At 55.4% G+C, this 27,514-nt stretch overlaps 3 protein-coding genes and 2 pseudogenes across 9 annotated transcripts in view; 3 read left to right on the top strand and 2 right to left on the bottom strand.

Moving 5' to 3' along the window:
• Nucleotides 1-16,961, bottom strand: part of MROH1 (maestro heat like repeat family member 1) — a 66,763-nt gene extending 49,802 nt beyond the window's left edge. For 3 of the 7 annotated variants that reach the window (XM_072745939.1, XM_072745942.1, XM_072745945.1), the window contains exons 1-3: nucleotides 16,885-16,961; nucleotides 3,174-3,242; nucleotides 2,081-2,226 (exon numbers count right to left, since the gene is read on the bottom strand). In XM_072745939.1, the coding sequence (XP_072602040.1) occupies nucleotides 2,081-2,226; nucleotides 3,174-3,195 (168 nt within the window). In that variant the 5' untranslated portion in view covers nucleotides 3,196-3,242; nucleotides 16,885-16,961. Of the gene's footprint in view, nucleotides 1-2,080; nucleotides 2,227-3,173; nucleotides 3,243-16,473; nucleotides 16,538-16,729; nucleotides 16,798-16,884 lie in introns of those variants that run through there. The other 4 variants (XM_072745940.1, XM_072745943.1, XM_072745944.1 and 1 more) reach the window with 4 other exon arrangements.
• Nucleotides 3,222-8,807, top strand: LOC112911179 (prefoldin subunit 3 pseudogene; annotated as a pseudogene).
• LOC112911151 (large ribosomal subunit protein eL15-like) lies at nucleotides 12,053-12,756 on the top strand (annotated as a pseudogene).
• A 3,369-nt stretch (nucleotides 16,962-20,330) lies between the features above and the next one.
• Nucleotides 20,331-23,394, top strand: LOC112911180 (testis-specific serine/threonine-protein kinase 5-like). Its single transcript, XM_025987610.2, has 8 exons — nucleotides 20,331-20,534; nucleotides 20,856-20,963; nucleotides 21,129-21,331; nucleotides 21,418-21,473; nucleotides 22,023-22,155; nucleotides 22,244-22,359; nucleotides 22,987-23,126; nucleotides 23,203-23,394. The coding sequence occupies exons 1-8, from the start codon at nucleotides 20,331-20,333 to the stop codon at nucleotides 23,392-23,394; spliced, it is 1,152 nt and encodes a 383-aa protein (XP_025843395.1).
• A 248-nt stretch (nucleotides 23,395-23,642) lies between these two features.
• HGH1 (HGH1 homolog) lies at nucleotides 23,643-26,588 on the bottom strand. The gene is made up of 6 exons (XM_025987612.2): nucleotides 25,949-26,588; nucleotides 25,774-25,874; nucleotides 25,571-25,669; nucleotides 25,297-25,388; nucleotides 25,080-25,202; nucleotides 23,643-25,000 (listed from the first exon to the last, which is right to left on the bottom strand). The coding sequence occupies exons 1-6, from the start codon at nucleotides 26,584-26,586 to the stop codon at nucleotides 24,824-24,826; spliced, it is 1,230 nt and encodes a 409-aa protein (XP_025843397.2). The 5' UTR covers nucleotides 26,587-26,588; the 3' UTR covers nucleotides 23,643-24,823.
• Between the last annotated feature and the right edge of the window lie 926 nt (nucleotides 26,589-27,514).

Here is a 27,514-nt window from a genome sequence, read left to right as displayed (position 1 = left end):
GGTTCACGCTGAGTGGCCCTGGGCGACAGGACCCACACCCACACGTGGGCTTGCCTGCTGCGGACCCTACAGCCTCCATGGGGGGACCTGGAGTGTGCTGACGAGCGGCCCGTCAAAACTCCCTTACGGTAGAATGACTTTCTAGAGAAAACCAGCCCAGAAAAGCAGTAAGAACAGAGAGAACAAAAACTCCAATCACTATTTGGAAGCTTGGTTTCCAAACTGTAACTGTTATTACAGGATTCCCTGAGATTCCTACGTGGAAACCTAACCCCAAAGTGATGGTAGTGGAAGCGGGGTTTTCGGGAGGCGAGTGGGCCATGAGGGTGGAACCCCACCACTGGGGTCGGTGCCTTCTAGAGAGACCCCAGAGAACCCGCCTGCCCTCTGCCGTGGGAGGACACGGCAAGAAGGTGGCCTCTAAATCAAGCAGTGGGTCCCCAGCACACACGGAATCTGCCGCAGGGTGACCTTGCACCCAGGCCCGCAGAACGGTGACTAGTACCAGCCTGCTATTGCTGGCGTGACCCCGACACACCAAGGTGGCTATTTCTGCCCCTGTTTCCCCAGGCACTTGTCTCCCACACTCCCTCTGGGGACAGTCCGTGGGATGTGAAGCGTGTGCACCCTGTCCGAGGCATGGCCCAGGCAAGCTGTCATGAAGCATAAGCACGTGGCAGAAACTGGAAGTGAGGCGGCCTAGGGGAGAAGGAGGTGCCTGCAAGGGAGCAGCCTCTGTAGGAGAGCTTCCCACGTCATGCGGGAAATATGCAAAGGTAAAGGAAGATTCTCATTTTTAAGTTGGTTAAAGAAACCAAAAACGCTGGAAGAGGGGTAAAACCATGAGCTAGAAAATGACAAGCATGAAGCACACTTAATTTTCCAATGAATCGCTATAGCTAACCGAGGCCCTGGCAGCTGCCTCCAGGAGGCACTCCCTGGCCACAGCCACACCCTCAAGTGGCCAGGGCGGCCCCAATCCGCTTTCACAATCAGACACTGATTCAGTGCATCACGGCGATGGAGCCTTTCAGCCCATGGAGGACCCTGGGGTCCGGCACAGCAACAGCACGAAGCTCCACAAACCACAGAAGAGCCATGGAGGATGCACACGGTGCCCAAGCGTGGGGGTGTGCCCTCCCGATGCACGCCACCAACGGGGCGTCTGCACTCACAGTGCCCACGGGCGCCCTAGGGCTCCTGCACAAGCACATAAGCCCGGGGACAGCGAGGAGAGCCACAGGGAGGAAGGAGAGGCCCTCAGCACGAGGTGTCACAGGGCTGCCGCTCAGCAGGACGCAGTTGATCCAGGAGAGGATCAGCTCCCGCTGTAGAAAGATCCCTTTTTATCAAGGTGTTAAATCAAACAAAAAGAAAAATGGTCTTTTAAGGCTGCAGAAGTCTCTCTCCCTTCCAGGATGGGCCCAAACCACATACTGAGACGGCACACGACTGCTCCAGAGGACAGGGAGCCAGCAGTGTCAGAGCCAAGGCCCAGGGGCCAGCAGCGGGTCCAGGAGAGGAGCCGGCTCCAAGCCTCCCCACGGCACGCGCGGGACATGCTGGGCAGCAGTGGCACCGAGACCCCAGGAGTGTGTCACACCTCTGCCAAGTTAGCAATCTGCAGGAGGGCAGCGAGGGAAAGGCCCTGGCCTCCTTGGGCGGCCCCCGCGGAGTCAGAGCACTGGTCCACCCGTCCCTCACTGCAGCTGATGACAAGGGGATATCTTCCCTTGGGGGGCAGCACAGAGCCTGGCAGGAAGAGCTGTCCGGCCTCTAGTCAGTGAGTGAACTGGGATGGCAACACCAGGACAGCTGGACACTGTGCTGCTGACCAGCCCCACCCAGTGCCCCGTGACAGGACCAACCCACAGGCCACGAGGCACGGCGGCTCGTCTGCCCTGGAAACGCCCCATCTCCGGGGAACTTGGACTTGTAGGTGTGGCTTTCTGCCCACAGCAACCTGGCTCCACAGGTCTGGGCCCACCCTCCCCTGCAGACCCCGCCCCAAAGACCCTCAGCTCTGCCCCCCAGAAGGGCAGCTCACCTGCCCCCCACCCCGCGGCCCTGGCAGGAATACCTTCTCATGCTGCCACAGGTACTCCTCACAGGCTCTGAGTACCTCCGCTGGCTGTGCGTCTCCCAGGGCGCACAGGGCGCCACACACCTGCTCCTGCACCAGAGGGTCCTTGTCGGTGACGGCATCCAGCAGGATGGTGGACAGCTCTACGAAGACAAAGCCCAGGGTGTGCGCTCAGGCCCGGCCAACCCTGCCAACTGGAGGACGCCTGCCCCCTCACACTCCTGCACTCTCCCGCTGCCTCGGCAACCACCCCGCTGCCCACTGCCTGGCCCCCTTACACACCTCAGCCATACACACCTGAGGCACCCGTGCTGCCTCCCTCCACCTTGCTTGCCAGGGTCCCTGGGGCCCACTGGCGCCTGCTCTGAGGGCACTCTGGCTAACTCTACCCTGACCTTACACCCCAGGCTGGGTTTGCTTCACATCTCCTGCCCCCTCTGGACCGCAGCTGCTGTAAAACGCAGATGTTACAGGCTGAGGGCCAGGTGCCTCAGGTGCCTCAGGAAGCTGCCCCCAGGTGGCCAACTGCCCCATGCTAGGGAGTCCCACCTACTGCACCCAAAGACGACGCATCATCCTATCCCCACTGGTCAATGCCCTACACCCTCCTGACCAGTCCCCCCCGGCCTCCCTGGACAGGACCCTGTCACCCTCGGTGTCCCTGGAGCACAGGGCGTGGTGCTTGCCATGGTGCTTCTAGCACCTCACTCCTGGGGACAGAGCTCTGTGGGGCAGGGATGGGTCTCCCCGTGAGCTCAGCAAACTGCTGGCCGCGGCTGCAGGAACAGAGCAGACAGCCAGAGCGGCTGCTGGAGCCAGGCCTTGTGTAGAAGGGACAAAGGCGCAGGGCCCAGCAAGCACCACTCCCCGCGACGCCCTGAGCCAGTGGCCTACTCGCCCGTTCGGCAGCTGCAGAGACAACTACTACAACTACTTTGGTTTTCGTTGTCGTCGTTGCTTCCTAGCGAACCTTGCTTCCTAGTGAGCACGGAGAGAAAGCCGCCCAGGCAACAGCCCTTCCCTCCCAGCCTCCAGGTGCCTACTCCACCCCGTGTCCCGCCCTAGGGGCCCACGCAGCCCACACACTCACTCCTCACGTAGGGCTCTGTCATCTCGGCTTCCCTCACCCGGCGTGAGCATGGACAGCTTCTTCACTAGCCTGGGGGAAGCAAAAGCAAGAGGTCAGCCATCCGCCTTCCAGTTTACAGCCAGTCAGTGTTTGTGTAAAACATGAGCCCCAGGATCCCTGGGTGGCTCAGTGGTTCAGGGCCTGCCTTCAGCTCAGGGCGTGATCCTGGAGTCCTGGGATCAAGTCCCGCATCAGGCTCTCTGTGAGGAGCCTGCTTCTCCCTCTGCCTGTGTCTCTGCCTCTCTCTCTCTCTCTGTGTCTCTCATGAATAAATAAAGTCTTTACAAAAAAATTAAAAAAAAAAAAAAAAAACATGAGCCCCTGGGGGTGCTCCGTCCATTAGCCTCTAACTCTTGATTTTGGCTCAGCTCGTGATTGTGGGATCCTGGGATGGACCGCACTTTGGGTCCCATGCTCAGTGGGGAGTCAGCTTGAGACTTTCTCCCTCTCTCTGCCCCCTCCCTGTTCCACACGTGCTCCCTCTACAAAAATTAAAAGAAAAAAAAACCCTCATTAAAAAACCCCACATGATTTCAGTCCCTTTTCCTGGGGGAGCTATCTGCCCCAGCTGGCAACCCTGCCAGGCTGTCACCAGCCCACATGGTGACCCGGGAAAGTGCGGTCACTGCTTCCACCTACAGCAGCCTCCTTCACTCCGTAAAGAAGAGAGGGCACACGGAAGGCTGGCATCACTGGCAGTCCGTGCATAGCAGGGAAAGCTGCCCCAAAGGCCGAGAACAGGGCCCCGATCTCAGCAGGCTCATGTGCCCCGGGCCGAGGGTTCTAGCACAGCGCTCAGTGAGTCTCCCTGGCCTGAAGCCGCATGAGCAGCATGGGGATCCAGTGGGTTCCCAGGCACCAGAAACCAATCATCCAAACAGCCCATGGCATTGGAGAGGTGCTGCTCTGGGGGCCCCCGGGTGACTCAGTGGGTTGAGCATCTGATTCTTGGTCTCGGCTCAGGTCACGGTTTCAGGGTCATGAGGTGGAGCCCCACGTCAGGTTCCACACTCACTGGGGAGCCTTCTTGAGATTCTCTTCCTCTCCCTCTGCCTCTGCCCCTGCCTTATTCTCTCTCTCAAATAAATAAATCAATCCTAAAAAGGGGGGGGGGGGCAGTTTTCAAACAGTGCACACCTTGAAACAACCCAAAGAATAAAGTCCGTCAATACGCAAAGTGCCTCTGCCTCTTTGCCACATGGTCACAAGCTCAAACCTATGTCATACTCTCCAAGGTCCTTTTTTTTTTTTTAAAGCATTATATATACATTTTATTTTTATTTATTTATGATAGTCACACAGAGAGAGAGAGAGGCAGAGACATAGGCAGAGGGAGAAGCAGGCTCCATGCCCCAAGAGCCCGATGTGGGATTCAATCCTAGGTCTCCAGGATCAGGCCCTGGGCCAAAGGCAGGTGCTAAACTGCTGCGCCACCCAGGGATCCCAACTCTCCAAGGTCCTTAAGGTCAGAGGGGCGGTAGACCCTCGGCGTGGTGGCTGACGCTATCACGGATGCCTCCTGTTCGCTGGCAACTCCTCCACCCCTCACCGATCACTTCCTCCCTGGGCCCTCCCCTCACTACCTCTCACACACAAAAGGACACAGATGATACAGGCGAGTTGCCGTGACCTCCCCTAACCGAGCCAGATGACACCCACCTGGCTACGGACATACAACAAGGAAAGCAGCACAGTGAGAAATCACGGGGTGTGTGGTAGCAGAAACACAAGTAAGTGAGAACTCTAGTTCAGGAAGGCAGGCCAGCCCCAAGTTTGCATCCAGCCCACCAGAACCTCAACAAAATGACAGAAAAGATGCAAGTTTTTATTTTGTTTTTTAAAACTTTTCTTTTAAAGTAATCTCTCTATACCCAGCGTGGTGCTTGAGCTCACAACCCCAAAATCAAGAGTCTCGTGCTCTACTGACTGAGCCAGCCAGGTGTCCCAGTGATGCAAGTCTTAAAAGAATAAATCCACAAAAGCACTAGAAAACCAGATAAAATTAGCAAACCAGAAATCTCCAGGAATCCCAGGCAGATAGAAAGCAGATGGAGAAGACTCTGTTTTGAAGATGCTGGCATCAAAAGGTGTTTCCCCTTTCTTCCTGGAAAGTATCTAAAAGTACACATTTCATTTGTGGCAGAGCAAGAAGGTGGCAAAAAAAAAAAAAAAAAAAAAAAAAAAATCCCAAATCCCGGGCAGCCCGGTGGCTCTGGTTTAGCATCGCCTTCAGTCTAGGACATGATCCAGGAGACCCGGGATCGAGTCCCACGTCGGGCTCCCTTCATGGAGCCTACTTCTCCCTATGCCTGTGTCTCTGCCTCTCTCTCTCTCTCTCTCTCTCTGTGTGTCTCTCATGAATAAATAAAATCTTTAGTAAAAAGAAAAGAAGAGAAGAGAAAAGAAAAAAAAAGAAAAAAGAACTCCCAACAGGCCAGGAATGAAGCTGCTCCCAGCTTCATTGAATGAAGCAGAGGGGACAACATCACAACTCACAGCGTATTGAGAAGGGCATTCAAAAGGGCTTTGCCACAGTAAAAAAAAAAAGCTGTAGGGATCCCTGGGTGGCGCAGCGGTTTGGCGCCTGCCTTGGCCCGGGGCGTGATCCTGGAGACCCGGGATCGAATCCCACATCGGGCTCCCGGTGCATGGAGCCTGCTTCTCCCTCTCCCTCTGCCTATGCCTCTGCTTCTCTCTCTCTCTCACTGTGTGCCTATCATAAATAAATAAAATTAAAAAAAAAAAAAAAGCTGTAAAATAAATGTTGTTCTGGTCTTATCTAACAAAGCTAAAAGTAAGACCTGAAAAAATCAAATTATTTCTAAGTCACTTAGCTACATCCCAGCACAAAGTTCAAGAACCATAAGAGAAACGCAAAAATAATCCAGCACCAACAATGTCTGGCATCCAATCAAAAATTACCAGGCATACAAAGAAGCAAAAAAAATACAACCCATAATGAAGATGAATCCAGCAATAGAAACTGATCCAGAAATGATGGAGAAAAATTAGTAGACAAGGACATTTAGACAGTTTCATATACTGTACAAATTATAGATTTCTCTATAATTGGCAAAACAATTGTACATATAATCAGTAAGGGTACAGAAGACCTGAACAATACTGTCAACCAACTTGACCTAAGTAGTATTTACAGAACTGTCTATTCATCAACAGGAGAATATATATTCTTTCCAAAAGCACATGAAATATTTACCAAGACTGATTATATTCTGGGCAGTAAAACAAATCTCAGTAAATTTAAAAGAACTCAAGTTATACAGGGACACCTGGGTGGCTCAATAGTTGACCGACTGCCTTCAGCTCTGGGCACGATCCCAGGGTTCCAGGATCAAGTCCCCCATCAGGCTCCCTGTGAGGAGCCTGCTTCTCCCTCTACCTGTGTCTCTGCCTGTCTGTCTCTGATGAATAAATAAATAAAATCTTAAAAAAAAAAAAGAATTCAAGTCATACAAAGTTTTCTGACTACAATGGAATTAAATAAAAAATCAGTAAGAGAGGGATCCCTGGGTGGCGCAGCGGTTTAGCACCTGCCTTTGGCCCAGGGCGCGATCCTGGAGACCCGGGATCGAGTCCCACATTGGGCTCCCGGTGCATGGAGCCTGCTTCTCCCTCTGCCTGTGTCTCTGCCTCTCTCTCTGTGTGACTATCATAAATAAAAATTTATTAAAAAAAAAAAATCAGTAAGAGAAAGCCATCTGAGAAATCCTCTAATATTTTAAAAACTACTCAATATGCTTCAAAATAATGCATGAGGCAAAAAAGAAATCAAAAGTAAAATTAGCATTTTGAAGTGAATGAAAATGAAAAAATATATCAAAATTTTGGGGAAATTTATAACACCAAATGTCTGTATTAGAAAAGAAGAATGTTGTGATCTTCCACCTTAAGAAACTAGACACTCAAGGGTGCAGGGATGGCTCAGTTGGTTAAGCGTCTGACTCTTGATATTGGCTCAGGTCATGATCTCATGCTCATGGGATCAAGCACCATGTCAGACTCTGTGCTCAGCGTGGATGGAGTCTGCTTATCCCTCTCCTTCTGCTCCTCCCTCCATTCATGTGCTCTTTCTCTCAAATAAATAAAATCTTTTTTTTTAAGATTTTATTTATTTATTCATGAGAGACACAGAGAGAGGCAGAAACATGAGGCAGAAGGAGAAGCAGGCTCCATGTAGGGAGCCTGACATGGGACTCGATCTCCAGGATCATGCCCCAGGCCTCAGGCGGTGCCAAACTGCTGAGCCACCCGGGTTGCCCTCAAATAAACAAAATCTTTAAAAAAAAACTAGACACACAAATGAACCAAAAGGAAATAATAGATATTAGCACATAAGACAAAGAAATAGAAAACAGAATAGAAAAAAAAAAGTCTATGATACCAAAGCCTAGTTATTTGAGAAGATCAATAAATTTGATAACCTCTAGCCTGACAGATCAGGAAAAAAAGACACAAATTACCAGTATCAAGAATGAGAGGTGACATCACTATAGATTCTAGAAATACTAGAAAGAAAATAAAAATACATTATGAATAACTTTATGCCAGTAAATTGAACTTTTTTAAAAGTAAACTGGACATCTTTTTTTGTTTGTTTGTTTGTTTGTTTGTTTTTTGTAAACTGGACATCTTAAAAGAAATAGACAAGTCAGGGGCACCCGGCTGGCTCAGTCAGAGAAGCGTGAGACTTTTGGTCTCAGGATCATGGTCATGAGTTCAAGCCCCATGTTGGGTGTAGAGATTACTTAAATAAGTAAACAAGTAAGCTTAAAAAAAAAGAAAAGAAAAGAAATAGTCAAGTCAATTATACCTCAATTTAAAAAAATTATAAAGACAGACAAGTTCCTTAAAACACACAAACCACTAAAGCTTATGAAAGAGGAAATAGATAATCTAAATAAGGTAGGCCGTTCGGCGTGCGCTCGCTCCTCCTAGATGGCGACGGCTAAGGACCTAAGGACGGTTGTGGCTTGGGAGAAGTGGCCGCGGGGGGAGTGGGTGGCGGCTCCCCCTGGGGATTCCGGAGGCCCTGTTAGTGGAAGATGTAGATTCCTTCGTGAAACAGCCTGGGAACGAGACTGCAGATACAGGGCTGAAGAAGCTGGATGAACAGTTCCAGAAGTATAAGTTTACGGAACTCAACCTTGCTCAAAAGAAAAGGAGGCTAAAAGGTCAGATTGCTGAAATTAAGCAGACTTTAGAAATTCTAAAATACATGCAGAAGAAAAAAGAGTCCACTGGTTCACTGGAGACCAGATTCTTACTGGCAGATAACCTGTATTGCAAAGCTTCAGTTCCTCCTGCTGATAAAGTGTGTCTGTGGTTGGGGGCTAATGTAATGCTTGAATATGATATTGATGAAGCTCAGCATTGTTGGAAAAGAATCTATCAACTGCCACAAAAAATCTTGATTCTCTTGAGGAAGATCTTGACTTTCTTCGAGACCAATTGACTACCACTGAAGTCAATCTGGCCAGGGTTTATAACTGGGATGTAAAAAGAAGAAACAAAGATGATTCTACCAAGAACAAAGCATAATGCTGGCAATTAAAAATGTGGTTCAGTTTTCCAAACATGTTAAGTACCCCAAAGTTTATACCAAAAGGTTGACATGACTTTGATAGATTTTTTTTTTAATGGCAAGAATGGTAATTAAAACTTCAAAAAAGATAGCCACCACTTTATTATAGAAACAAAGTTAGTTTCAGATATTTTATGAAATCAGCATTATTTGATTTTAATTTTCAGCAAAGTAAATGCAACTTTTATCCTTTTTTTTTTTTTTTGGTTTGTCATAAAAAAGTCTTAGCCGAGATGGCTGAGGTATGCTATGGAAGCAGAATGCTGAATACTTTTCTTTAATGGCTGATATTTACTCTCACTTGATGTGGCTAAACCGGTATAGAGGTAGGAAAAATAGTTAGTTTAAATATTTCCAAACTTGTTTTCTTTAGTATATGTGGGGCTTTATGGCTCTCTGTTGCTATTATTTGTGTTATATAAATGGATTTTCGTGAATTACTACTTAGCCTATAACTATTTCAATAGTCTGTACTTTTCAAGAAATGGTAATTTGCCTTCCCAAACATAAGAGGGCTGTCTACTGAGACAATGCTTTTTTTTTTAAACCCCATAGAAGTACACAGTGTCTTTGCAATGCCAGTGTAAGGTAGATCTGGGCCAACATGAAATAATAAAATTTTTTAGCCACTTAAAACTCTCGGCTAAGGCAATTCTGTATTTCTTAATGGTCTCCAAAGCAGCTGAACAAGAATATTAAGATAAATATAAATCTGCAGTGGTTGAAAAGATTTGTGAGCTTTTTTATTCATGATAAAATCTCATACAAAGAGTAGAAAAATCCCTGTGGAAAGCCATTGGTACAGTGGCTAGCACTGGGTTATAGTCTGATAACACGAATGTATTATTCCATCTCTGTAGTACAACATATACTTGTACAATGTTTTGTACTTGTATTTCATGATATTAAAACATTGAAGTTAAAAAAAAATCTAAATAAGGTAGTATCTAATTAAGAAATTGAGCTTGTAGTTAAAAACCTCCCCACAGAGAAAGCTCGAGGCCTAGATGGTTCTCCTGGGAAATTCTATCAAACATTTAAGGAATAAATAATACCAACTCTACATGAATTCTTCCCAAAAAAATGAAAATAAGGGAATACTTCCCAACTGATTCTATGAGGCCAGCATTATTCTGAGAATAAGAGTAGACAAAGATATTACAAATAATAAACACCATAGACCAATATCCCTCATAGATACAAATGTAAAAATTCTTAATATTTTATCAAATCACATACAACATGTAAAAAGAATAATACATCATGACCAAATGGGGTTTATCCCATGAATATAAGCTTGGCTCAGTATTTTTAAGCAGAGCCAATGTAATTCACATTGACAGACCAAAAAGGGGGGGGGGGGAACCATATAATTGTTTCAGTAAATGCAGAAAAAGCATTTGTCAGAATCCAACATCCACTTGTAATAAAAATTATCAGCAAACAGGAATAAAAGGGACTTCTTCAACCTGATAAAGAGCACCATTAGGTGCTCTTTATAGTTACTTCATTCTTAATGGTGAAAGACTAAATGCTATCCCTTTAAAATAGGAAACAAGGGCAGCCCGGGTGGCTCAGCAGTTTAGCACCGCCTTCAGCCCAGGGCCTGATCCTGGAGACCCAGGATCAATTCCCACATCTGGCTCCCTGCATGGAGACTGCTTCTCCCTCTGCCTGTGTCTCTGCCTCTCTCTCTCCTGCTCTGTATCTCTCATGATTAAATAAAAAAAATAAAATCTTTAAAAAATAATAATAATAAAATAAAATAAAAATAAAAAGTCAACTGTATTTCTATTTGCTAACAATAGACAACCAAAAATGGAAAGTCATGCCATTTGCTGAGAAAAAAAAAAAAAAAACAACACACAACTGACCAGACTAATTCTACAACTCACATGGAAATACCTGGGGGGCTCAGTCAGTTAAGCATCTGTCTACAGCTCAGGTCATGATCCCAGAATCCTGGGATCCAGCTCCATGTCAGGCTCCCTGTTCAGTGGGGAATCTGCTTCTCCCTCTGCCCCTCATCCCACTCATGCTTGCTCTCTCCCTCTCTCTCAAATAAATGAACAAAATCCTAAAAAAAAAAAAACTTATATGGCAAATCGATTTTCAACAAAGGGACAAAGTCTATTCAGTGGAAAAGGGACAGTCTTTTCAACAAATAGTACTGAACATCTACATGTGATAAAATAAACTTCAGCCTATACTTCACAGTGCATACAAAAAACTCAAAATGATTTACCGGCCTAATTGTAAAAGTTAAAACTCTAAAATTTCTGGGGGGAAAAAAAACTGAATAAAATCTCCATGACTGACACCAAAAGAAAAATCTTTGGTGGTGGGGGGGGGGGGGGGGTTCATAAACTGAAATTCATCAAAAAACTTCTACTTGTTCTTTTAAGATTTGTTTGAGAGAGAGAGAGCATGAGCAGGGTGAGGAGCAGAAGGGGAGACAGGGGAAGCAGACACACAGCTCAATCCCAAGACCCTGGGCTGAAACCAAGAGTCAGAGGCTTAACTGACTGAGCCATCCACGTGCCCCAAAAACCTTCTGCTCTTTGAATACACTGTTAAGGGAATGAAATTCACTGCACCAAGACACCCTACTCAGTAACAGACCCACTGTGAAGCCATCAGCACCCCCCACTGCTCTCCTTTCCCTACTTCTGCCCTTCACACAAGGCCCTCAACGCCCCACCCGCCCCAGGTGCTACCTCTGATGACCGCCTCACCTGACCATCCTGCCTCCTCCACGCGCAGAGCGCTGACCTCTGCCAACGCCGACCCTACATGCCGCACTGCTGCTTACCAGTCCCCCTGCTGCCCACAGAACCTAACCCACACCTTCAGCACGGGCTGTCGCAGCCTAGGCCTGCAGCCCTCGCTGCTTCTCTCTCATTCTAGGCATCCTGGCCACCTGCACTCTCAGCACCTCTGCTTCTGCCAGCCCCTGCAGGTATACCCTGCCCTGGCCTCTCTACCATGGGGACTCATGCTCACTCCTCAACAGCAATCCCTGTTATGTCACCCAGGACACTCGACCTTTCCCAGCAAGTGATCCAATATTCCCACAACACTTTGTTCATATGATGGGTATGGGATCAACACAAAATATTAACAGTTGTATGCTCCAGTAGGCCTGCCTTCTCCAATGCGCTGTGAGGAAGGGAAAATTTTTTGGTTTTTATCCTTAGTGTGCACATAGAATTTTTTAGAAAACTGTTCAGAGCCTTTCCGTCTGGCGGCAGCCATCAGGGTAGGCCGAGATGGGTGCGTACAAGTACATCCAGGAGCTATGGAGGAAGAAGCAGTCCGATGTCATGCGCTTCCTTCTCAGGGTGCGCTGCTGGCAGTACCACCAGCTCTCTGCGCTCCACGGGGCCCCCCCGCCCAACCCGGCCCAATAAAGCGCGCAGACTGGGCTACAAGGTCAAGCAAGGTTATGTCATATATCGGATTCGTGTGCGTCGTGGTGGCCGCAAACGCCCAGTTCCTAAGGGTGCTACCTATGGCAAGCCTGTCCATCATGGTGTTAACCAGCTGAAGTTTGCCCGAAGCCTTCAGTCTGTTGCAGAGGAGCGAGCTGGACGCCACTGTGGAGCTCTGGGAGTCTTGAATTCTTACTGGGTTGGCGAAGATTCCACATACAAATTCTTGGAGGTTATCCTCATTGATCCATTCCATAAAGCTATCAGAAGAAATCCTGACACCCAGTGGATCACCAAACCAGTCCACAAACACAGGGAGATGCGAGGGCTGACCTCTGCAGGCCACAAGAGTCGTGGCCTTGGGAAGGGTCACAAGTTCCACCACACTACTGGTGGTTCTTGCCGTGCGGCATGGAGAAGACACAATACTCTCCAGCTCCACCATTACCGCTAATATAAGTAATGTTTGTAAAACTCTTACCTAATAAACAATTTAGGACAGTCAAAAAAAAAAAAAAAAGAAGAAAACTGTTCTGTTCAGAGGCTGCAGGGTAGCTCAGCCGTTTGAGTATCTGACTCTTGGTTTCAGCTCAGGTCACGGTCTTGTGGGTGTGGGGATCGAGATCCAAGCTCAGCAGGGAGTCTGCTGTAAGCTTCTCACACCCTGCCCCTACACCCCACTTGATAGCTCACTAAAACAAGTAAATCTTTAAAAAAAAATTGTTCATGGAAGGAATAGAACCAAAACCCTCCCATATGACTCAATATTGTAAAGCTCGATTTTTCCAAATCTACAAATATACGAATCAAGATATTGGAAGGTACTTGATGAAATGGCCAAAATTCATATAGAAGAATTAACATACAAGAATACCCAATTTAAAAAAAGAAAAAGAATAGCCAGTTACGTTTTTCAAAGTTTTTTTTTTTTCTAAGATTTTATTTATTTATTCATGAGAGACACAGAGAGAGAGAGAGAGAGAGAGAGGCAGAGACACAGGCAGAGGGAGAAGCAGGCTCCCTGTGGGGAGCCTGACGTGGGACTTGATTCCGGGTCTCCAGGATCATACCCCGGGCAGAAGGCGGTGCTAAACTGCTGGGCCACCCGGGCTGCCCAATTTTCCAAGTTTATGAAGAGGAGGATTTGTCCTATTTATGTTAAAGTGTATCAAATCAATGGAACTATATAAAAAGTCCAGAAATGAACACCAATTAGGAAGAAAGTATACAAGAAAGACTTTTAAATTATACAGATTAGTCAATAAATAGTGTTGAAACAGCTAGTTAAACTCTCAAGGAAAACACTAGCCCCCCTCATCTCTCTTTATCCCAATACAAACTCTAGACGCATGTAAGAGTTAAAAGTGGAAGGATGAAACGTAAAAGTCCGAGTAGAAAGTACAAGTAAATATTTTATAGTGTTGAAGTAGGAAAGGATGTTCTAAGCCAGACATGTTAGTGAACACTATTCAGTTTGACTATTAAAAAAAAGTTTGAGGGCAGCCCGGGTGGCTCAGCAGTTTACCACCGCCTTCGGCCCAGAGCATGATCCTGGACCCTGGGATCGAGTCCCACATTGGGCTCCCTGCATGGAGCCTGCTTCTCCCTCTGCCTGTGCCTCTCTGTGTGTGCGTGTGTGTCTTTCATGACTAAATAAATCTAAATAAATAAATAAATAAATAAATAAAAAGTTTCAGTTTCTGAATCAAAAACATACATTAAAAAAAAAAAAAAACATACATTAAATTTGAAAACCTGGTGGCTCAGTGGTTGAGCGTCTGCCTTTGGCCCAGGGCGTGACCCCGGGGTCCTGGGATCAAGTTCTGCATCCCCTGCAGGGGGATGCCTGTGTCTCTGCCTGTGTCTCTCTCTCTTTCTGTGTCTCATGAATAAATAAAATCTTAAAAAACAATTTGAAAACCATATCCATACTTATACCTATGCACACCACTCTACACGCTCACACACCTCATCTAACCAGAGCATAAGGTAAATAAAAGACAAAGTAGGACGAATCATTCATAACAGACAAGAGAGAAATCTAACACCAGGATGCAAAGGAGCTCACCTACATCAACAAGACAAACAGAAAAATGGACAAACATGCATACAGAATTCCCAGAAAAGACATCCAGCAGACTGAGGGGAGAGCACTGGCCTCTACCGCACCGCGGACAGCGTGGACATGCTAAGGTCTGGACTCTCGCACCAGGTTTCAGTTGTGTCACAAGTGAAAGGCTTGGAGGAAGGCCTGGCACACAGCCATGCTCCGCTAGCACAGATGTCATCAGCGCTGCGGTCATTGCACAGTCAGCGGAGCCTACGGACACCACGTGATGGGATCACCCACGTTTTGACGTGTATCTACAGAAACCTTCCCACAAGGGCACAGAGGTATTAGAAGAAACACAAATACCAATCGGGTCTGGTCAGATTTTCAAAAAAAAAACAACCAATGGGAGCAAGTGGTGAATTCGTATGAACTACAGAGCAAAGAGCGGAGCTCGACTGCCAATGGAAAAGCACAGTGTGTGCAGCTAAACAAGACCGGTTAGGTAAGGTTCTGTCCGCGGCCCCTGCCCCAGGCCAGGTGATCTGTGTGCTGACACTGGACACACAGGGACAGCTGCCCAGAACCTGCTCTCCGTGGAGACAAACCGTGAGCAGGTTGCTCATGGCAAGCCACAACCAATGCTTGCAGGGGAGGAGGGTGCAGAGACAAGGAAGGGTCTGGGCCTGGAAGGCAGCCTGCAACTTGCAGGAAGCAGGTGTGCTGAGCACTGACTGCCCGGTCAGTGCCCTAGAGGCACCATCTGTTTTGATACACACAGCCAAGCAGGTGTGAGAGAAACCCATTGCTGGTTAGCGGCCGGGACTCACCGAGGACCGGCTCCCACAGGCTCTGCCCTACGCCTGAGCCGTCATGCAGCCTGAGCCATGATGCACGCTGGCACAGGTCACGAAGGCAGGGTTCAGGGGGTCTTCCCTCCCTGCATCCTACACATGGCAGTTGAAGAAGCACTCAGACTTCCTCCTGGTTCACCACAACAACCCAGTCCTCCCACCCCATTTAGTGCTGACCAAGCACCATCTCAGCCCCAAGAGTCCTAACCCTTGGCTGGAAGGACACCCACATGTATGGAGGCTGCCACACACGGAGGGGCTGGGCCGCCTGCACCGAGCCCATGGGCACCACTGCCCAGACGCAGCTGTGAGCCCGTCTGATGGTCAGGCGTGTGCAGGGAGACTGGGGAGTCAGGCCACCATGTGGGGTCATGGGAAGGACCCACCGCTGCAGCAGGCCCCCAGGACCTTCCCTCGTAGCACAGGAGCCAGAGAAGAATCAACTTCCAGGGCCACCAGCTAGGACCTGGGCTGATGACCTGGGAAAGGCAGTTCCACGGCCCATTGCTCGCAGTCCCTTGGAAACACTCTCAACCCAAGCCACAGCGAGCTGCGTCATGGGGTTCACGTGCAAACCGCCAAAGCCAAGGGTGAAGAAATCACAGTCCTCAACTCCAGCAGCCAGCATGCCCTGAGCACTGGCCAGGAGCCCCAAGAGCCACAGCGGCTGCCTAGCACCTGCCTCAAGGAGATGAAATACTTCAGCTCATAGAAGAGGCTCATGAGCTCCGGCGCTGCTGATCATACACCGGCCACAACCTGGCTGCTTACCTGGGCCTCAGTGAGCCCCGGGTCTAAGAGCTAAGGGCGCACACCTGCTTTCAAGCATGCGGGGCTGGCAGTGAGCGCCGGCGAGCACGGCCCTGCAGCTTCCACCTCTGACCCACTGACGTCCCGCAGCAGGCAGCAGGCAGCCCCGGGGAGCGAGAAGCAGCAAGATGCAGCCTGGATGCTGGTTTCAAGGTAACCAAGAGAGCTCAACTCAGGTCATTTCACTCTGACCCCACAGAGAGACCAGAGACACCTGCTCACTTGGGCCACCACGGCCGAGGCCTCGAAATCAAGATCCTGCAGAGAGCAGCGTCCCCAGGCCCGCAGGGTGCTGGGGGGACAGGTGACCCGCAGCCGCATCCCCATCCCCGCCACGCGCTGCCCAGGTGTCCGCGGATCTGCTGCTGCGCACGGTCCGGAGGGCCCCTCACTCCCCGCAGCTCTTGGGAGGCGCCGGGCTAGAGGCTCGGGGTCAGCAGCAGCCCAGCCCGCCCTGCGTCCCCGCCGCACGCCCCACGGCGGCCTCCCCCGGCCTCCCCCGCCGCGCACTCACGCCCCCCGCCCCGTCCGCGACGGCTCCTCGGGGTCCAGGGCTGCACCGCGGCCGTGCGGGCGCCGCGGGGACCCCGGGGCGGCAGCTCGGGGCTCGGGCCTGGAGCCCAGCGCCCCGCCGCGGAGCCGCACCTCCTCCGGCCCGGGCAGCTCCACCGCCGTCCCCGCGGCCGAGGCCCTCGTGACCAGGACACGCTCCCCCGCCCCCCGCCCCCCGGCCCGCCGCTTCCGGGTGGGACGCCGCACGCCCGGCGCACCTGAGCCCCGCGCCCGCGACCCTCCTCGCGCTCGCCCGCCGACCTCGGGGCGCCTCCCCACCCGGCCTCGCGCGCGGCCCCCGGACTCTGCGGCCCCGGCTCCCCCAAGGGGCGCCCGTGCGAGCGAGCGCCGCCCGCCCCGCTTCCCGGTTTACCTGAGGAGCCGCGGCCGCCGCCGCCGCCCGGGCGCCGCCCTCCCACCAGCCCCCGCCCGGAGTGGGCGGGGCCAAGCGCGAGCCCGCCCCGCCCCATCCGCCAACCGCGGCCCGGCGCGCGGCCGCCCGGCCCCGCCCCCGCGCGATCTCTGCGCTCATTGGCCGGAGGCGCGTCCCTCTCCGCCCCCTTCCCGCCCCGCCCCCCGAGCCCGGGCGAGCGCGAGTGCGCAGTCTCCGCCTCGTGCTCCGCCCCGTCCCCGGCCGCTCCCGGCGGTTGGGCGCGAGCGCGGCCCCTCCGCTGGCCGCAGGAGACGCTGCCGGCCAGTGCGCAGGCGCGGGCGTGCCCTTCCCGCTCGGCCCGCGCGGCGCCGGGCTGCGTGCAGGTGCACCCCGGAGGCCCCGGCGCGCATCGGGGGGCGCCTCGGCGCGTCGCAGACACACCTGTCCAGGTGCACAGCCCAGGTGGGCCCGACCTGGACACACGCGGGCACTCTCATGCCCTGTGATCGCTCACGCGAGAACGCACACACTGAACACCCAACACCCCGGACAGCCCGGGGCCGCCGCCCCCACGCGGATGGGCATGAGCAGGTCTCCGCCTCCGGGCCTGGGCTCGGAGACAGCGGCGGGGAATAAGGCACAGAAGCGCCGCGAAGGATCAGCGGGCAGAGGAGCTGCCCTCCCGGCGGGGGCGCTGGCGCCGGTACAGCCCGGAGGCTGAAATCATCGGGGCCTGCACACACCAGAAGGGAGTGCGTTTCAGAAGCTTAGAGGGCGACTGGAGAAGGAAGTGGTCAGCAGCACTACATCCGGGGCCTGGCAGGTGTCCTCGGCTTGCAGCAGGCTGAGTCCGCTGAGGGCGACGGCCTGAGGGTGCGGAGTGGGGCCCCAGGGCACACCCTGGGCGGGGAGGGAAGGGGCTCAGCCTGCTTCTGTTGCAAGGACAGAACCTGGAAGGCTGACACTGAGGGGCTCTGCAGGTGGGGCCCGGCCCCCCAGGAGGAGCCCGACCACCCGGCCCCAAGCCACTCCACGGCCGGAGAAGTTCTAGGGCAGGAGGCTGGCGTTTCCCAAGCTCCCATCTGGAGGACGCACCTTCCAGCCCAAGCCTTGCCTCTGTCCATGGCCAGTGCCCAGCACCCCCAGCCTCGGCCAGACTTCACTCCCCAGGGGCACAAGGTGCACCAGCAGACATCACTGCCGTCCTTTCGCTTTGTCACGTTATTGATGCCAATCTCCCCCCTTTTTTTTTTTTAGATTTTATTTATTTATTCATGATAGACATAGAGAGACAGAGACACAGGCAGAGGGAGAAGCAGGCTCCATGCCAGGAGCCCGACGTGCGACTCGATCCCGGGACCCCGGGGTGACGCCCTGGGCCAAAGGCAGGCGCTAAACCACTGTGCCACCCAGGGATCCCCCCAATGTCCTGTCTGTAATTGGAAGCTCTCGGAGAGAAAGGCCCGTGTGTGTGATTTGCTCCTGGTGCTCAGCAGCAAGCCCAGCCCATGATGGGTGCTCCGTGCATCTCACGGGCTAGATGGATGACCGGGGGTGCAGTGCCGGAGGAGGACACAAAAGACTTCACAAAGAGAGGGTGGACAGAGCTGGTGACCGTTCCGGGTCCTGCCCGTCTCCTCAGGATTCTCACCGGCTTCCAGTTGTGTTGTGGCCCTGGTGGGAGCTGGGAAGGTGACAGGGGACATGGTTCCCAGGCTTGACGACAGCAGCTCAGAGGCACGGACACCCCTGGCTAGAGCCACACGATATTCCGTTTTGCAGCTCCAACCCCCTAGTGCCTGAATAACCACGCCTCTGTTGAAATCCGGAGCTTTCTCCTCTCCAGCCTGCGCATCAGCAACGAACCAGGCAGGCTGTCCACATTTTCTCTATCCCACACGATGTGACAAACAAGGGCGGTGGGTGAGCAGGGGAGTATTAAACTTGCTCTAAAGCAGCTCACAGTCCACCAGGGATAAGAAACGGTGTCCCCCACCAGACCGATCCCAGGCCTTCCCTGCAGGCACACCGTGGCTGCTGCGGGTCCCAGTGGAGGAAAAGTCAAGTCCACAGACAATCACCAAGCCTCCACCAAGGCCCAGGCCCTCCTGGGACACCTCCAGGATGGCAGCCCACAGCCACTGTGCCGTCTAGCTATGGCAGAGAGACCACACATCCGGATGCCAATTGCCCCAGCTGTCACCCTTAAGACAGGCACCACTTGGGATCCCTGGGTGGCGCAGCGGTTTGGCGCCTGTCTTTGGCTCAGGGCGCGATCCTGGAGACCTGGGATCGAGTCCCACGTCGGGCTCCCGGTGCATGGAGCCTGCTTCTCCCTCTGCCTGTGTCTCTGCCTCTCTCTCTCTCTGTGTGACTATCATAAATAAATTAAAAAAAAAAAAAAAAGAAACCTTTTAAGACAGGCACCACTTGTTTGCGCTCCACTTCAAAACCCAGGATGTGAACACCTACAACGGGAAGGGGGCGTCCGGCATGGACTGCGAGGCAGGGTCTAAGGGAGGTGGCCGCTGGGGCTCCTAGGTCTCCTCACAATACTGCCTGCCACACAGCAGGTGCTCGGTGACGTTAGCTACCGCTCCCTGTGACAGCAGTGCTCACAGAAGGCACTAGAGGCCAAGGGAAGGGGGGGGGGGTCCAGGTGGGCTTCTCTCTCCTAGAGCCCAAACTGGGGAGCCTTGCTTGCCTTGGGGATGTGTCAAGTCTGCAGAGACCTCTGGGGGCAAGGCCTCCTGCAGCTGACCGTGAGCTGGGCAGAAGCTTCTAGGCCACAGCAGAGGAGCCAGGTAGCTCCCGCCCCCACGCCCTTCCTCCGGCTCAGCCTCTATTGCCGCACACCTGGCTGCCCCCTTGATACCATCTCACAGCATGAGGGGCTCAGCCGAAACAGTTGCGAGCACTCCTTGTGTTTCCTTTCCGTCCTTTATATCCTTGGAAACCCTGCTCACCTTCCTTCGCTCACCCTCCCCGCAAGCTTCTTTAGGGTCTTTTGTGGCCAGTCCCACTTATGGTGGGCCTCACCTTGGGGAGGCTCACCCCACACAGAGTGAGCCCTGTGCAGGATGGGGCTAGTTCCAGCAAGCAGTTCTCAAGGAAGGCAGGCCCTGGGGACACCCCCCTTTGAGGACACAATGCAAGGGCAGCTCTAGAACCTTCCATTCTAGAATCTGCCCCTGCTTTCCCAGAGCCTGCCTTGCCCCCCACCAGTCCACGACTGTGTTGGCTTGCAGCCCTGGTCACTCCCCTGTCTCTGTCCTAGTCTCAGCAAGACTTCAGAAATTTGGGGTCCTGGGATCTAGCCCCAAGGGGCACAGGTCGCACTAGACTCCTCCAGCCCTTCTGACCCAAGTCAGGTCTCACCGGTCCTCTTAGCCAAGGCTCTGCAGGGAGCTGGACCACCCTGTCCCCTCCGGGGAGCCCTGGCCTCCATGAAGGGCAGTGCCAGGCGAAAGCTGGACCAGCTAAACTTCATGGAGCAGGTGCGCGAGTGCAGGGACAACGGCTACCTGCTGTCTTCCAAGAAGATCGGCTCTGGGGCCTTCTCCAAAGTCTACCTGGCCTATGCCACACACGAGCGCCTGTGGCACAACCCCAAGCTGGCCTCCGACCTGCGGGGCAAGCGCCATGCCATGGTGAGGCAGGCCCATCTCCCCAGGGGTGGCCCGCAGCGGGCTCTGTGGCCCTGTCCTCCCCCCACTGAGGCACCCCCCTGCCGCCCTGGCTCCTCCTGGCCTGGTATCCCCTCAAGGCTCCCGCAACCTGGCCACTCCCAGTTCCAGAACCCCTTGAGCCCATCCGAGCCAGGAAGGGAGGGGAGGATCAGCATAGCCCCACGAGCACGCTGCTTCCCAGCCTCGGTCAAGTTGAGCAATGTGCGCCAAGGGCACGGGGCCATCCACGTCCCCCTTCAGGGGCTATGCTTGGCACACAAGGGCCGCCCTCCACCCCTGCAGGTGGCTATCAAGATTATCTCCACTGCCGAGGCCCCCGTGGAATTCTCCCAAAAGTTCCTGCCCCGTGAAATATCATCACTCAACGCCACCTACAAGCACCTGAACGTGGTAGGTGGAGACCCCAAACAGCCCATGCCCATCCTGTGCATCTCCTGCTGACCAGGCCCACCCACTTTCCCACCAGGGACCGTCCTGCTTGGGTCCCAGCCCCATCTTGAGGCCCTGATCCAATGCACTCCCTTGGGTGACAGCAGGGAGCTGGGGGTCCGGCAGGTACAACTCTATGAGACCTACCAGAACAGCCGGCGCTCGTACTTGGTGCTGGAGTTGGCAGCCCGCGGTGACCTGCTGGAACACATCAACTCGGTGTCCGACCACCGCTGCCGCCCGGGGCTGGAAGAGGACGAGGCCCGTGGGCTGTTCTGGCAGCTGGTCAGCGCCGTGGCCCACTGCCACAGCTCTGGCATCGTGCACCGGTGAGGCTGCCGCCCAGCCTGCCCCCTACCCGCGTCGAGGGGCCCGCCTGAGCCCGGGACCAGCCCGCCTCCCCCTCCCCGTGCAGGGACCTAAAGTGTGAGAATATCCTGCTGGATGACCGAGGCCTCCTAAAGCTGAGCGGTGAGCCCGTGGCCCAGCGCCGCCCTCCTCCCCGGGCCACCCGGACACCCGCCCCAGCCTTCACCTGCTTCAGGACGCCCATCCGTGTTCAGCTGGTGTCCCGGCCCAGGCCCCAGCCTCGACCCTGGCCTGCTTCAGACAATGTTTTTAATTGTTTTAAAGATCTGTTTATATATTTTGGAGAGAGCGCGCCGAGTGGTGGGGGGCGGGGGCGGGCAGAGGGACAATGCTGAAGCAGGCTCCCTGCTGAGCACAGAGCCAGGACCCCATCCCCGGACCCGAGATCATGACCTCAGCCAAAGGCAGACGCTTCACCGACTGGGCCGACTGGGCCGACTGGGCCGACTGGGCCGCTGCCTGCTTCAGACGCCCGACACCCCCCCACCCCGACCTGGCTTGACCTTCGACCCTCCTGGGAGGCCCGACCCCTCACTTGCCCGCACCTGTGCTTGCAGACACCCCACAGCCGTCCCTCCCAAGCCTCTCCTTCCCCTCCCTCCCCTCACCGGGCCTACTGCCCGCCTGTGCCCCCCTGTGTGCCCCCTGCAGACTTTGGCTTCGCCAACCGGTCAGGCCTCAAGAACTCGCTGCTGAGCACCTTCTGCGGCTCCGTGGCCTACACAGCCCCTGAGATCCTCATGAGCAAGAAGTACAACGGGGAGCAGGCCGACCTGTGGAGCTTGTGAGTGGCGCCCACAGGCACCCCAGCAGAGGCGGGCCCCGTGGGAGGGCAAGAGAAGGGGCCTGCCCTGAGGAGCCTGTGCCCCCAGGGGCATCATCCTTTATGCCATGGTCACTGGGAAGCTGCCCTTCAAGGAGCGCCAGCCACACCGCATGCTGCACCTGATGCGCCAGGGCCCCACCTTCAGGCCAGGCATGTCCCCAGGTGAGTGAGAACACCCTGCCTTCCTCCAAAGTCCCAGCATGGCTCTGGGAAGTGGGCAAGAGACCTGGGTCCAAGGGTACCTGGGGGGCTCCGCAGTGGAGCATCTGCCTTCGGCTCAGGTCATGACCCCGGGGTCCTGGAATTGAACCCCCATTGGGTTCCCTGCTCAGGGGGGCGTCTGCTTCTCCCCCTGCCTCTCTTCCTGCTCTGTCTCAAAAAAATAAAATCTTTAAAAAGAAAAGAAAGTCCTGGGTCCAGAGAAGGGTCCTCCTGTGCAGTGAGGGGCATGGCGGTGGCACGGAAGCTGACCTGTCCCCCACTCCCAACCCAGGCTGGTAGGTGACTGCAGCCAAGAGGTGAGAGGGCAGCTGGCCTGGGGGAGGCCCAGACCCAGACTCCGTGTCTGGAAAGGCAGCGCCCCCGTGAGCTGAGCTCTGCGACGGCCCGGGGCAGGCCATCTCCCCTCTCTGTGCCTCCATCCCCTGACTGGTGAAGCGTGGACTCCCTCCCGGTGTTTGGGTAGACTGAATGGGAGGACTCCTCCCAACCGCCACCACTGTTGGTGGTGATGGGCCTGCGCAAGAGGACGGGCAGTGGGGGGCCAGAGCTGTGAGCCCTTGCCCACAGAATGCCAGGACCTGATCCGGGGTCTGCTGCAGCTACGCCCGCGGGCACGCCTGGACCTGCAGCAGGTGGCTGCTCACTGCTGGATGCTGCCCATCGCGCACGCACTCTTCTGCACCATGCTCAGCTCATCACCAGGTGCGGTGGGGCCCCGGGGGGGGCAGGCAGGTGGTGGGCCCCCCCCTGCCCCTCCTGACCTGCCATGGCTGTTGGTTGCAGAGAAACCAGCCAAGTCCCAGCTGCCAGCAGCCCTTGACCACATGGAGCCTGGCAGAGACTCACAGCCTCCAAGGCTGCTCCAGCGACTCCAGCGTCCCCAGCACAGGGGACCTCGCCACGCGAGTGCTTCTGGCCCAATGCCCGAGCGCCCAAACGCAGTCCCAAGAAGAGGTGCAGGGTCTGCCCAGCTGAGGCTCCAGAGCACGGTGGCAGCCAGTGTGGGGGTGGGTGCCTCCTGGTAGCACTTTCGCCGAGCTCCACGTGTGCCGTCAGGACCATGCCTGGGTATTACCTGGTCAACTAAGGATGGGTGGGCATGGGCGAGGCCAGATAAAGCATTTATTTTATGGAAGGGGTGTGATGTCTCAGTGTAGGAAGGGGCAGCCAGCCATGGGGAGCCTGCTGCATCCCGCATCCAGGGAGAACACGAGTCCACACGCTTCCATGCCAGAGCTTTAATCAGGACAAAAAAAAAAATATGGAGAGTACATGAAGGAAGGGGAGAGCTTGTATCCATGAAGCGCCCAGCCTCACTGGGAGGAACTGGAGCGGGCCTCCAGCTTTGGAGGCAGTGTCATGATGGAGGACATGTGCAGAGGGCACTGGAAACACTCAGGATGCCAGGTGGCGGCACACCAGTGCCAGAGAGCAAGGGCCTGCGGAGGCCAGTACTCAGGAGTCTTGTGCAAAAGATGGCACCAGGAAGGGAGCAGGGCGCGGGGAGGCCGCGCTGATGGCCTAGCAGGCTTGGCTTGGCAGCTGCAGAACACAGGGCTCCACACGAGGGGCTCCGAGGGGGCAGAGGGTGGTGAAGGAAAAGGCTTGGCAAAGAGCAGGGCCACAGGCGCCTCAGGGAGACTCTGTCAAGCGATGGGCTCTGAAACTCAAGGAAACTGACCAAAGATAGAGCCTAGTCAGCAGGTAGGTGTGTGTGTGTGTGTGTGTGTGTGAGAGAGAGCCGGGGGGGGGGGGGCAGGGGGGCATCACTTCAGTCCAGGGCTGGAGACATTAGCAAGGGACTGAGGGCAATACCGCAGGTCAAGCAGGAAGGTGGAGAGATGTAGGCAGATGGGCCCCAGCAAACGCTCCAAGGACACACTGGGGGGTACAGCCCTAGGAGATCCCAGGACAGGCTGAGGCAGGGGCAAGTCTCAAGGGATCGGTCCTTTGAGGCTGATCTCAGGGCAGGGCAAGCTGAGGAGTCCCGAAGGGAAGATTCGGGGTGGCACCGGCGACAAACGGCCCTGCTTACACCTGGACGCCCATGACGCCCAGGCCTCTGTCGTGCCCTTGGGGTGCTCAAGCTGGTACCATTTATCAGTCCAGGCTCATGAGCTGGTTCCTGGAGGTACCTGGGAGAGGGCGTGGCTAGCTCTGGCTGACCTGGGCCGCGCTGAGCAACCTGAGTGGCTGGATGCAGCAGGGTACGAGGAGGTACCCTCGCCCAGGTTTATTGGCCATTCGCCCTAGAGACCTCACCGTGAGCCTAGGGGCCGCTATGCTTCTCAGCTCGGGGCGAGCTCTGAGCAGGGAGACGCAGAGGCCTGCAGGTGGCTGCAGGAAGGGCTGGACAGGCGGGCCAGCAAGGTGCGCCCAGACCTGGCGGTGGGCTGCAGGGGCCTCAGGTGGGCGCTGCCCCCTGTGCTTGTGGCTCTGGGGCCAGCTCCTCTGGGTGCTTCCGGCTGTGCTGCTCCCGCTCCTGCTGGTCGAGCCGCTGCAGCTGCTGCTCCACATCCTCAGGCACCTGTACCTCCAGCAGGTTCTCCATGCCCTGCTCTGGCTCATCCCCAATGAGCACCTGCCAGCAGGGGAGGCAGGTGAGCAGCTGGCTGGCACCGCAGACGTGCTCCTCCCTTCCCCACAAACCCTGCACCCACCTGAATGAGCTTCTCACAAGCCACCTGCACGTCGGGCTCTGGCTCCCAGCTGTGCAGCTCACGCAGAATCAGATAGGCTCCCTGGTTCCTCACCTGCTGCCGACCAAACGCTGTGGCTGTTAGCTGGGAGAAGACAAAGGTTACCCAGGTATCAGCGTCCTCAGGTACGTGTGGGTATGTTGCGGGGTGGCATGAACGTTGCAGGACCCCCACTCACCAGCATGATGGCCTCAATGAGCATCTTTCGAATGTCAGCATCAGGCTCCCGCTGCTTGTCTGGCGGCAGGTACTGCAGGTCAACAGGCAGCCCTGGAGGCGTATGAGGGGGTTACTGGCTGCATGCACAGGCCGGTAGGCCAGACCCTGCCTTCGTACGTCCCACCTGAGCTCAGCGTCTCCGTGCGGGAGGGTTTCAGAAGGGGTCCTGCCTGATCTGTGCATCTGCACCCCGCCTGCCGGGCCAACCCTGAGGCTCGGCCCAAGCCACTCACGCTCCATCTCCTCCTCAGAGAAGTCCTCAGGCCCAGCCAGGGGCAGCAGCAAGAAGGGGAGAATGTCCACCTTGGGCCCAAGCAACCACTCGTGGTGTCCTGAAGGAAAACCAGAAATGGGTGCCAGTCTAGAGGGGGCCTCAGAGCCGGCTCTCTGCCCCAGCCCCTCCCACCGCAACACCCCCACCCTCACCCGCACTCACGATGCTCGAAGCAGCAGTTTCGCAGGGTCCCCACCACCCCACCCCTGCGCACCGAGGAGTCTGGGAACTGGGTGAGGGGCAGCAGCCGCTGGACCACGCACCTGCAGGGAGGGACCGCTCAGCGCCATCCCGCTCCCGCCCGCTCCCGCCCCCTCCCGAGGGCCCCGGGCTTCACCTGTCGGGGTCCAGCAGGAAGGCCCGCGCGGCGGGGCGCTGGCTGAGGTTGGAGAGCACCGGCCCCAGGTAGTGCAGGGGCGCCCGGGCGTTGTAGCCGGGCGTGCAGAGCGCGCGCACCAGCCGCTCCAGGCCCGAGCCCCCCGGCCCCGCGGCCGCCAGCGCGGCCATCAGCGCGGCACACGGCGCCGGCTCGCGGCTGAGGTTGGCGAGCACGGCGGCCGCCTCCTCCGCCCAGGGCCACTCTGGGTCCAGGGCGCGGCCGAGCAGGCGGGCGGGCAGCGCGGGCTCGGCCTCCAGCAGCGGCTCGTGCAGCCCGGGCTCCGCGGCCAGGTTGACGAGCGCGCGAGCGGCGTCGCGGGCGGGGGCGGGGGCGGGGGCCGGGGCCGGGCCCGCCGCCAGCTCCACCAGCGCCCGCAGCAGCGCCGCCTGGCCGGCCAGCAGCGCCCGCCCGGGCCCGGAGCCCGTCAGCGCCAGCACGTGCCGCACCGCCTCGGCCCGCAGGTCCGCCCGCGCCCCGGGCGCCAGGAAGGGCAGCAGCGTCGCCACCTCCGCCTCCGCGCCGGCCTCCGGCATCCGCGGCGCTGCGGGAGCCAGCCCGCCCCCCGACGCGCCCGCGCCCGCCGGGGCCTCCCCCATGCCCGCCCGCGCCCCGGACCCCGCCGCCCGCCGCCTCGCCGCCCCCACGCAGGCCGAGGACCCGCCCCGGCAGCGGAAGCCGCAGCGCCAATCAGAGGCCGCCGACTGTGCGCGGGGGCGGGGCCTGCGCGGGGCGGGGCCTGCGCGGGGGCGGGGCCTGCGCGGGGCGGGGCCACGCCGAGGCCCGGGGCATTGTGGACTGGGTGCCGCGGCCCGCCGGGGAAGGGGCGCCGGGGGAGGGGCGCGGGCCGGGCCCTCGGGGCAGGCAGCGACCTCCTGTCGCCGGGAGACTCGGGATCAATTACTTTGACCTTTTTTTTTTTTTTTTTTACTTTGACCTTCTAATGTTAGGCCTGTGTTTCCGCATCATCTCCATCTGGCTGTACTACTTTCATTTTCATGTATCGTCGTATTAAGTTTGCTAATTTTTTTATTTTTAAGATTTTATTTATTTATTCATTAGAGACCCAGAGAGAGAGGCAGAGACCCAGGCAGAGGGAGCAGGAGGCTCCATGCAGGGAGCCCGACGGGGGACTGGATCCTGGGACTCCAGGATCACGCCCTGAGCTGAAGGTGGCGCTAAACCACTGAGCCACCCGGCTCACTTTCTTTTTTTTTTTTTTTTTCTCTCTCTCTTTTTTTTTTAATTGTCACTTTCTTTTTTCAATGTCTTTTTAAAGATTTGAGTTGGGGACGCCTGGGTGGCTCAGTGGCTGAGCTCTTCAGGGTGTGATCCTGTGGTCCCTGCATCGAGTCCCACATGGGGCGCCCTGCAGGGAGTCTGCTTCTCCCTCTGTCTTTGTCTCTGCATCTCTCTCTCTGTCTCTCGTGGATAAATAAATTTTTAAAATCTTAAAAAAAAAAAAAAAAAAGATTTTGAGAGTGAGCCAGAGAGAGAGTGAGCAGAAGCAGGGGGAGCAGCAGAGGG

Source organism: Vulpes vulpes, unplaced genomic scaffold (genome assembly GCF_048418805.1).
Source record: "Vulpes vulpes isolate BD-2025 unplaced genomic scaffold, VulVul3 u000000671, whole genome shotgun sequence".
NCBI lineage: Eukaryota > Metazoa > Chordata > Mammalia > Carnivora > Canidae > Vulpes > Vulpes vulpes.
The sequence above is the reverse complement of the archived record's forward strand: the minus strand, read 5'-3'. Positions and strand labels throughout refer to the sequence as shown.

Coding starts and splice junctions, on each gene's coding strand:
- HGH1 (XM_025987612.2), bottom strand. CDS start 26,586: ATGGGGGAGGCCCCGGCGGGCGCGGGCGCGTCGGGGGGCGGGCTGGCT. Junction 25,875..25,948: donor TTCCTGCTGGACCCCGACAG/GTGAAGCCCGGG, acceptor CCCTCCCTGCAG/GTGCGTGGTCCAGCGGCTGC. Junction 25,389..25,570: donor CTCTGAGGAGGAGATGGAGC/GTGAGTGGCTTG, acceptor ATACGCCTCCAG/GGCTGCCTGTTGACCTGCAG.
- LOC112911180 (XM_025987610.2), top strand. CDS start 20,331: ATGAAGGGCAGTGCCAGGCGAAAGCTGGACCAGCTAAACTTCATGGAG. Junction 21,474..22,022: donor AGGCCTCCTAAAGCTGAGCG/GTGAGCCCGTGG, acceptor TGCCCCCTGCAG/ACTTTGGCTTCGCCAACCGG. Junction 23,127..23,202: donor TCAGCTCATCACCAGGTGCG/GTGGGGCCCCGG, acceptor TGTTGGTTGCAG/AGAAACCAGCCAAGTCCCAG.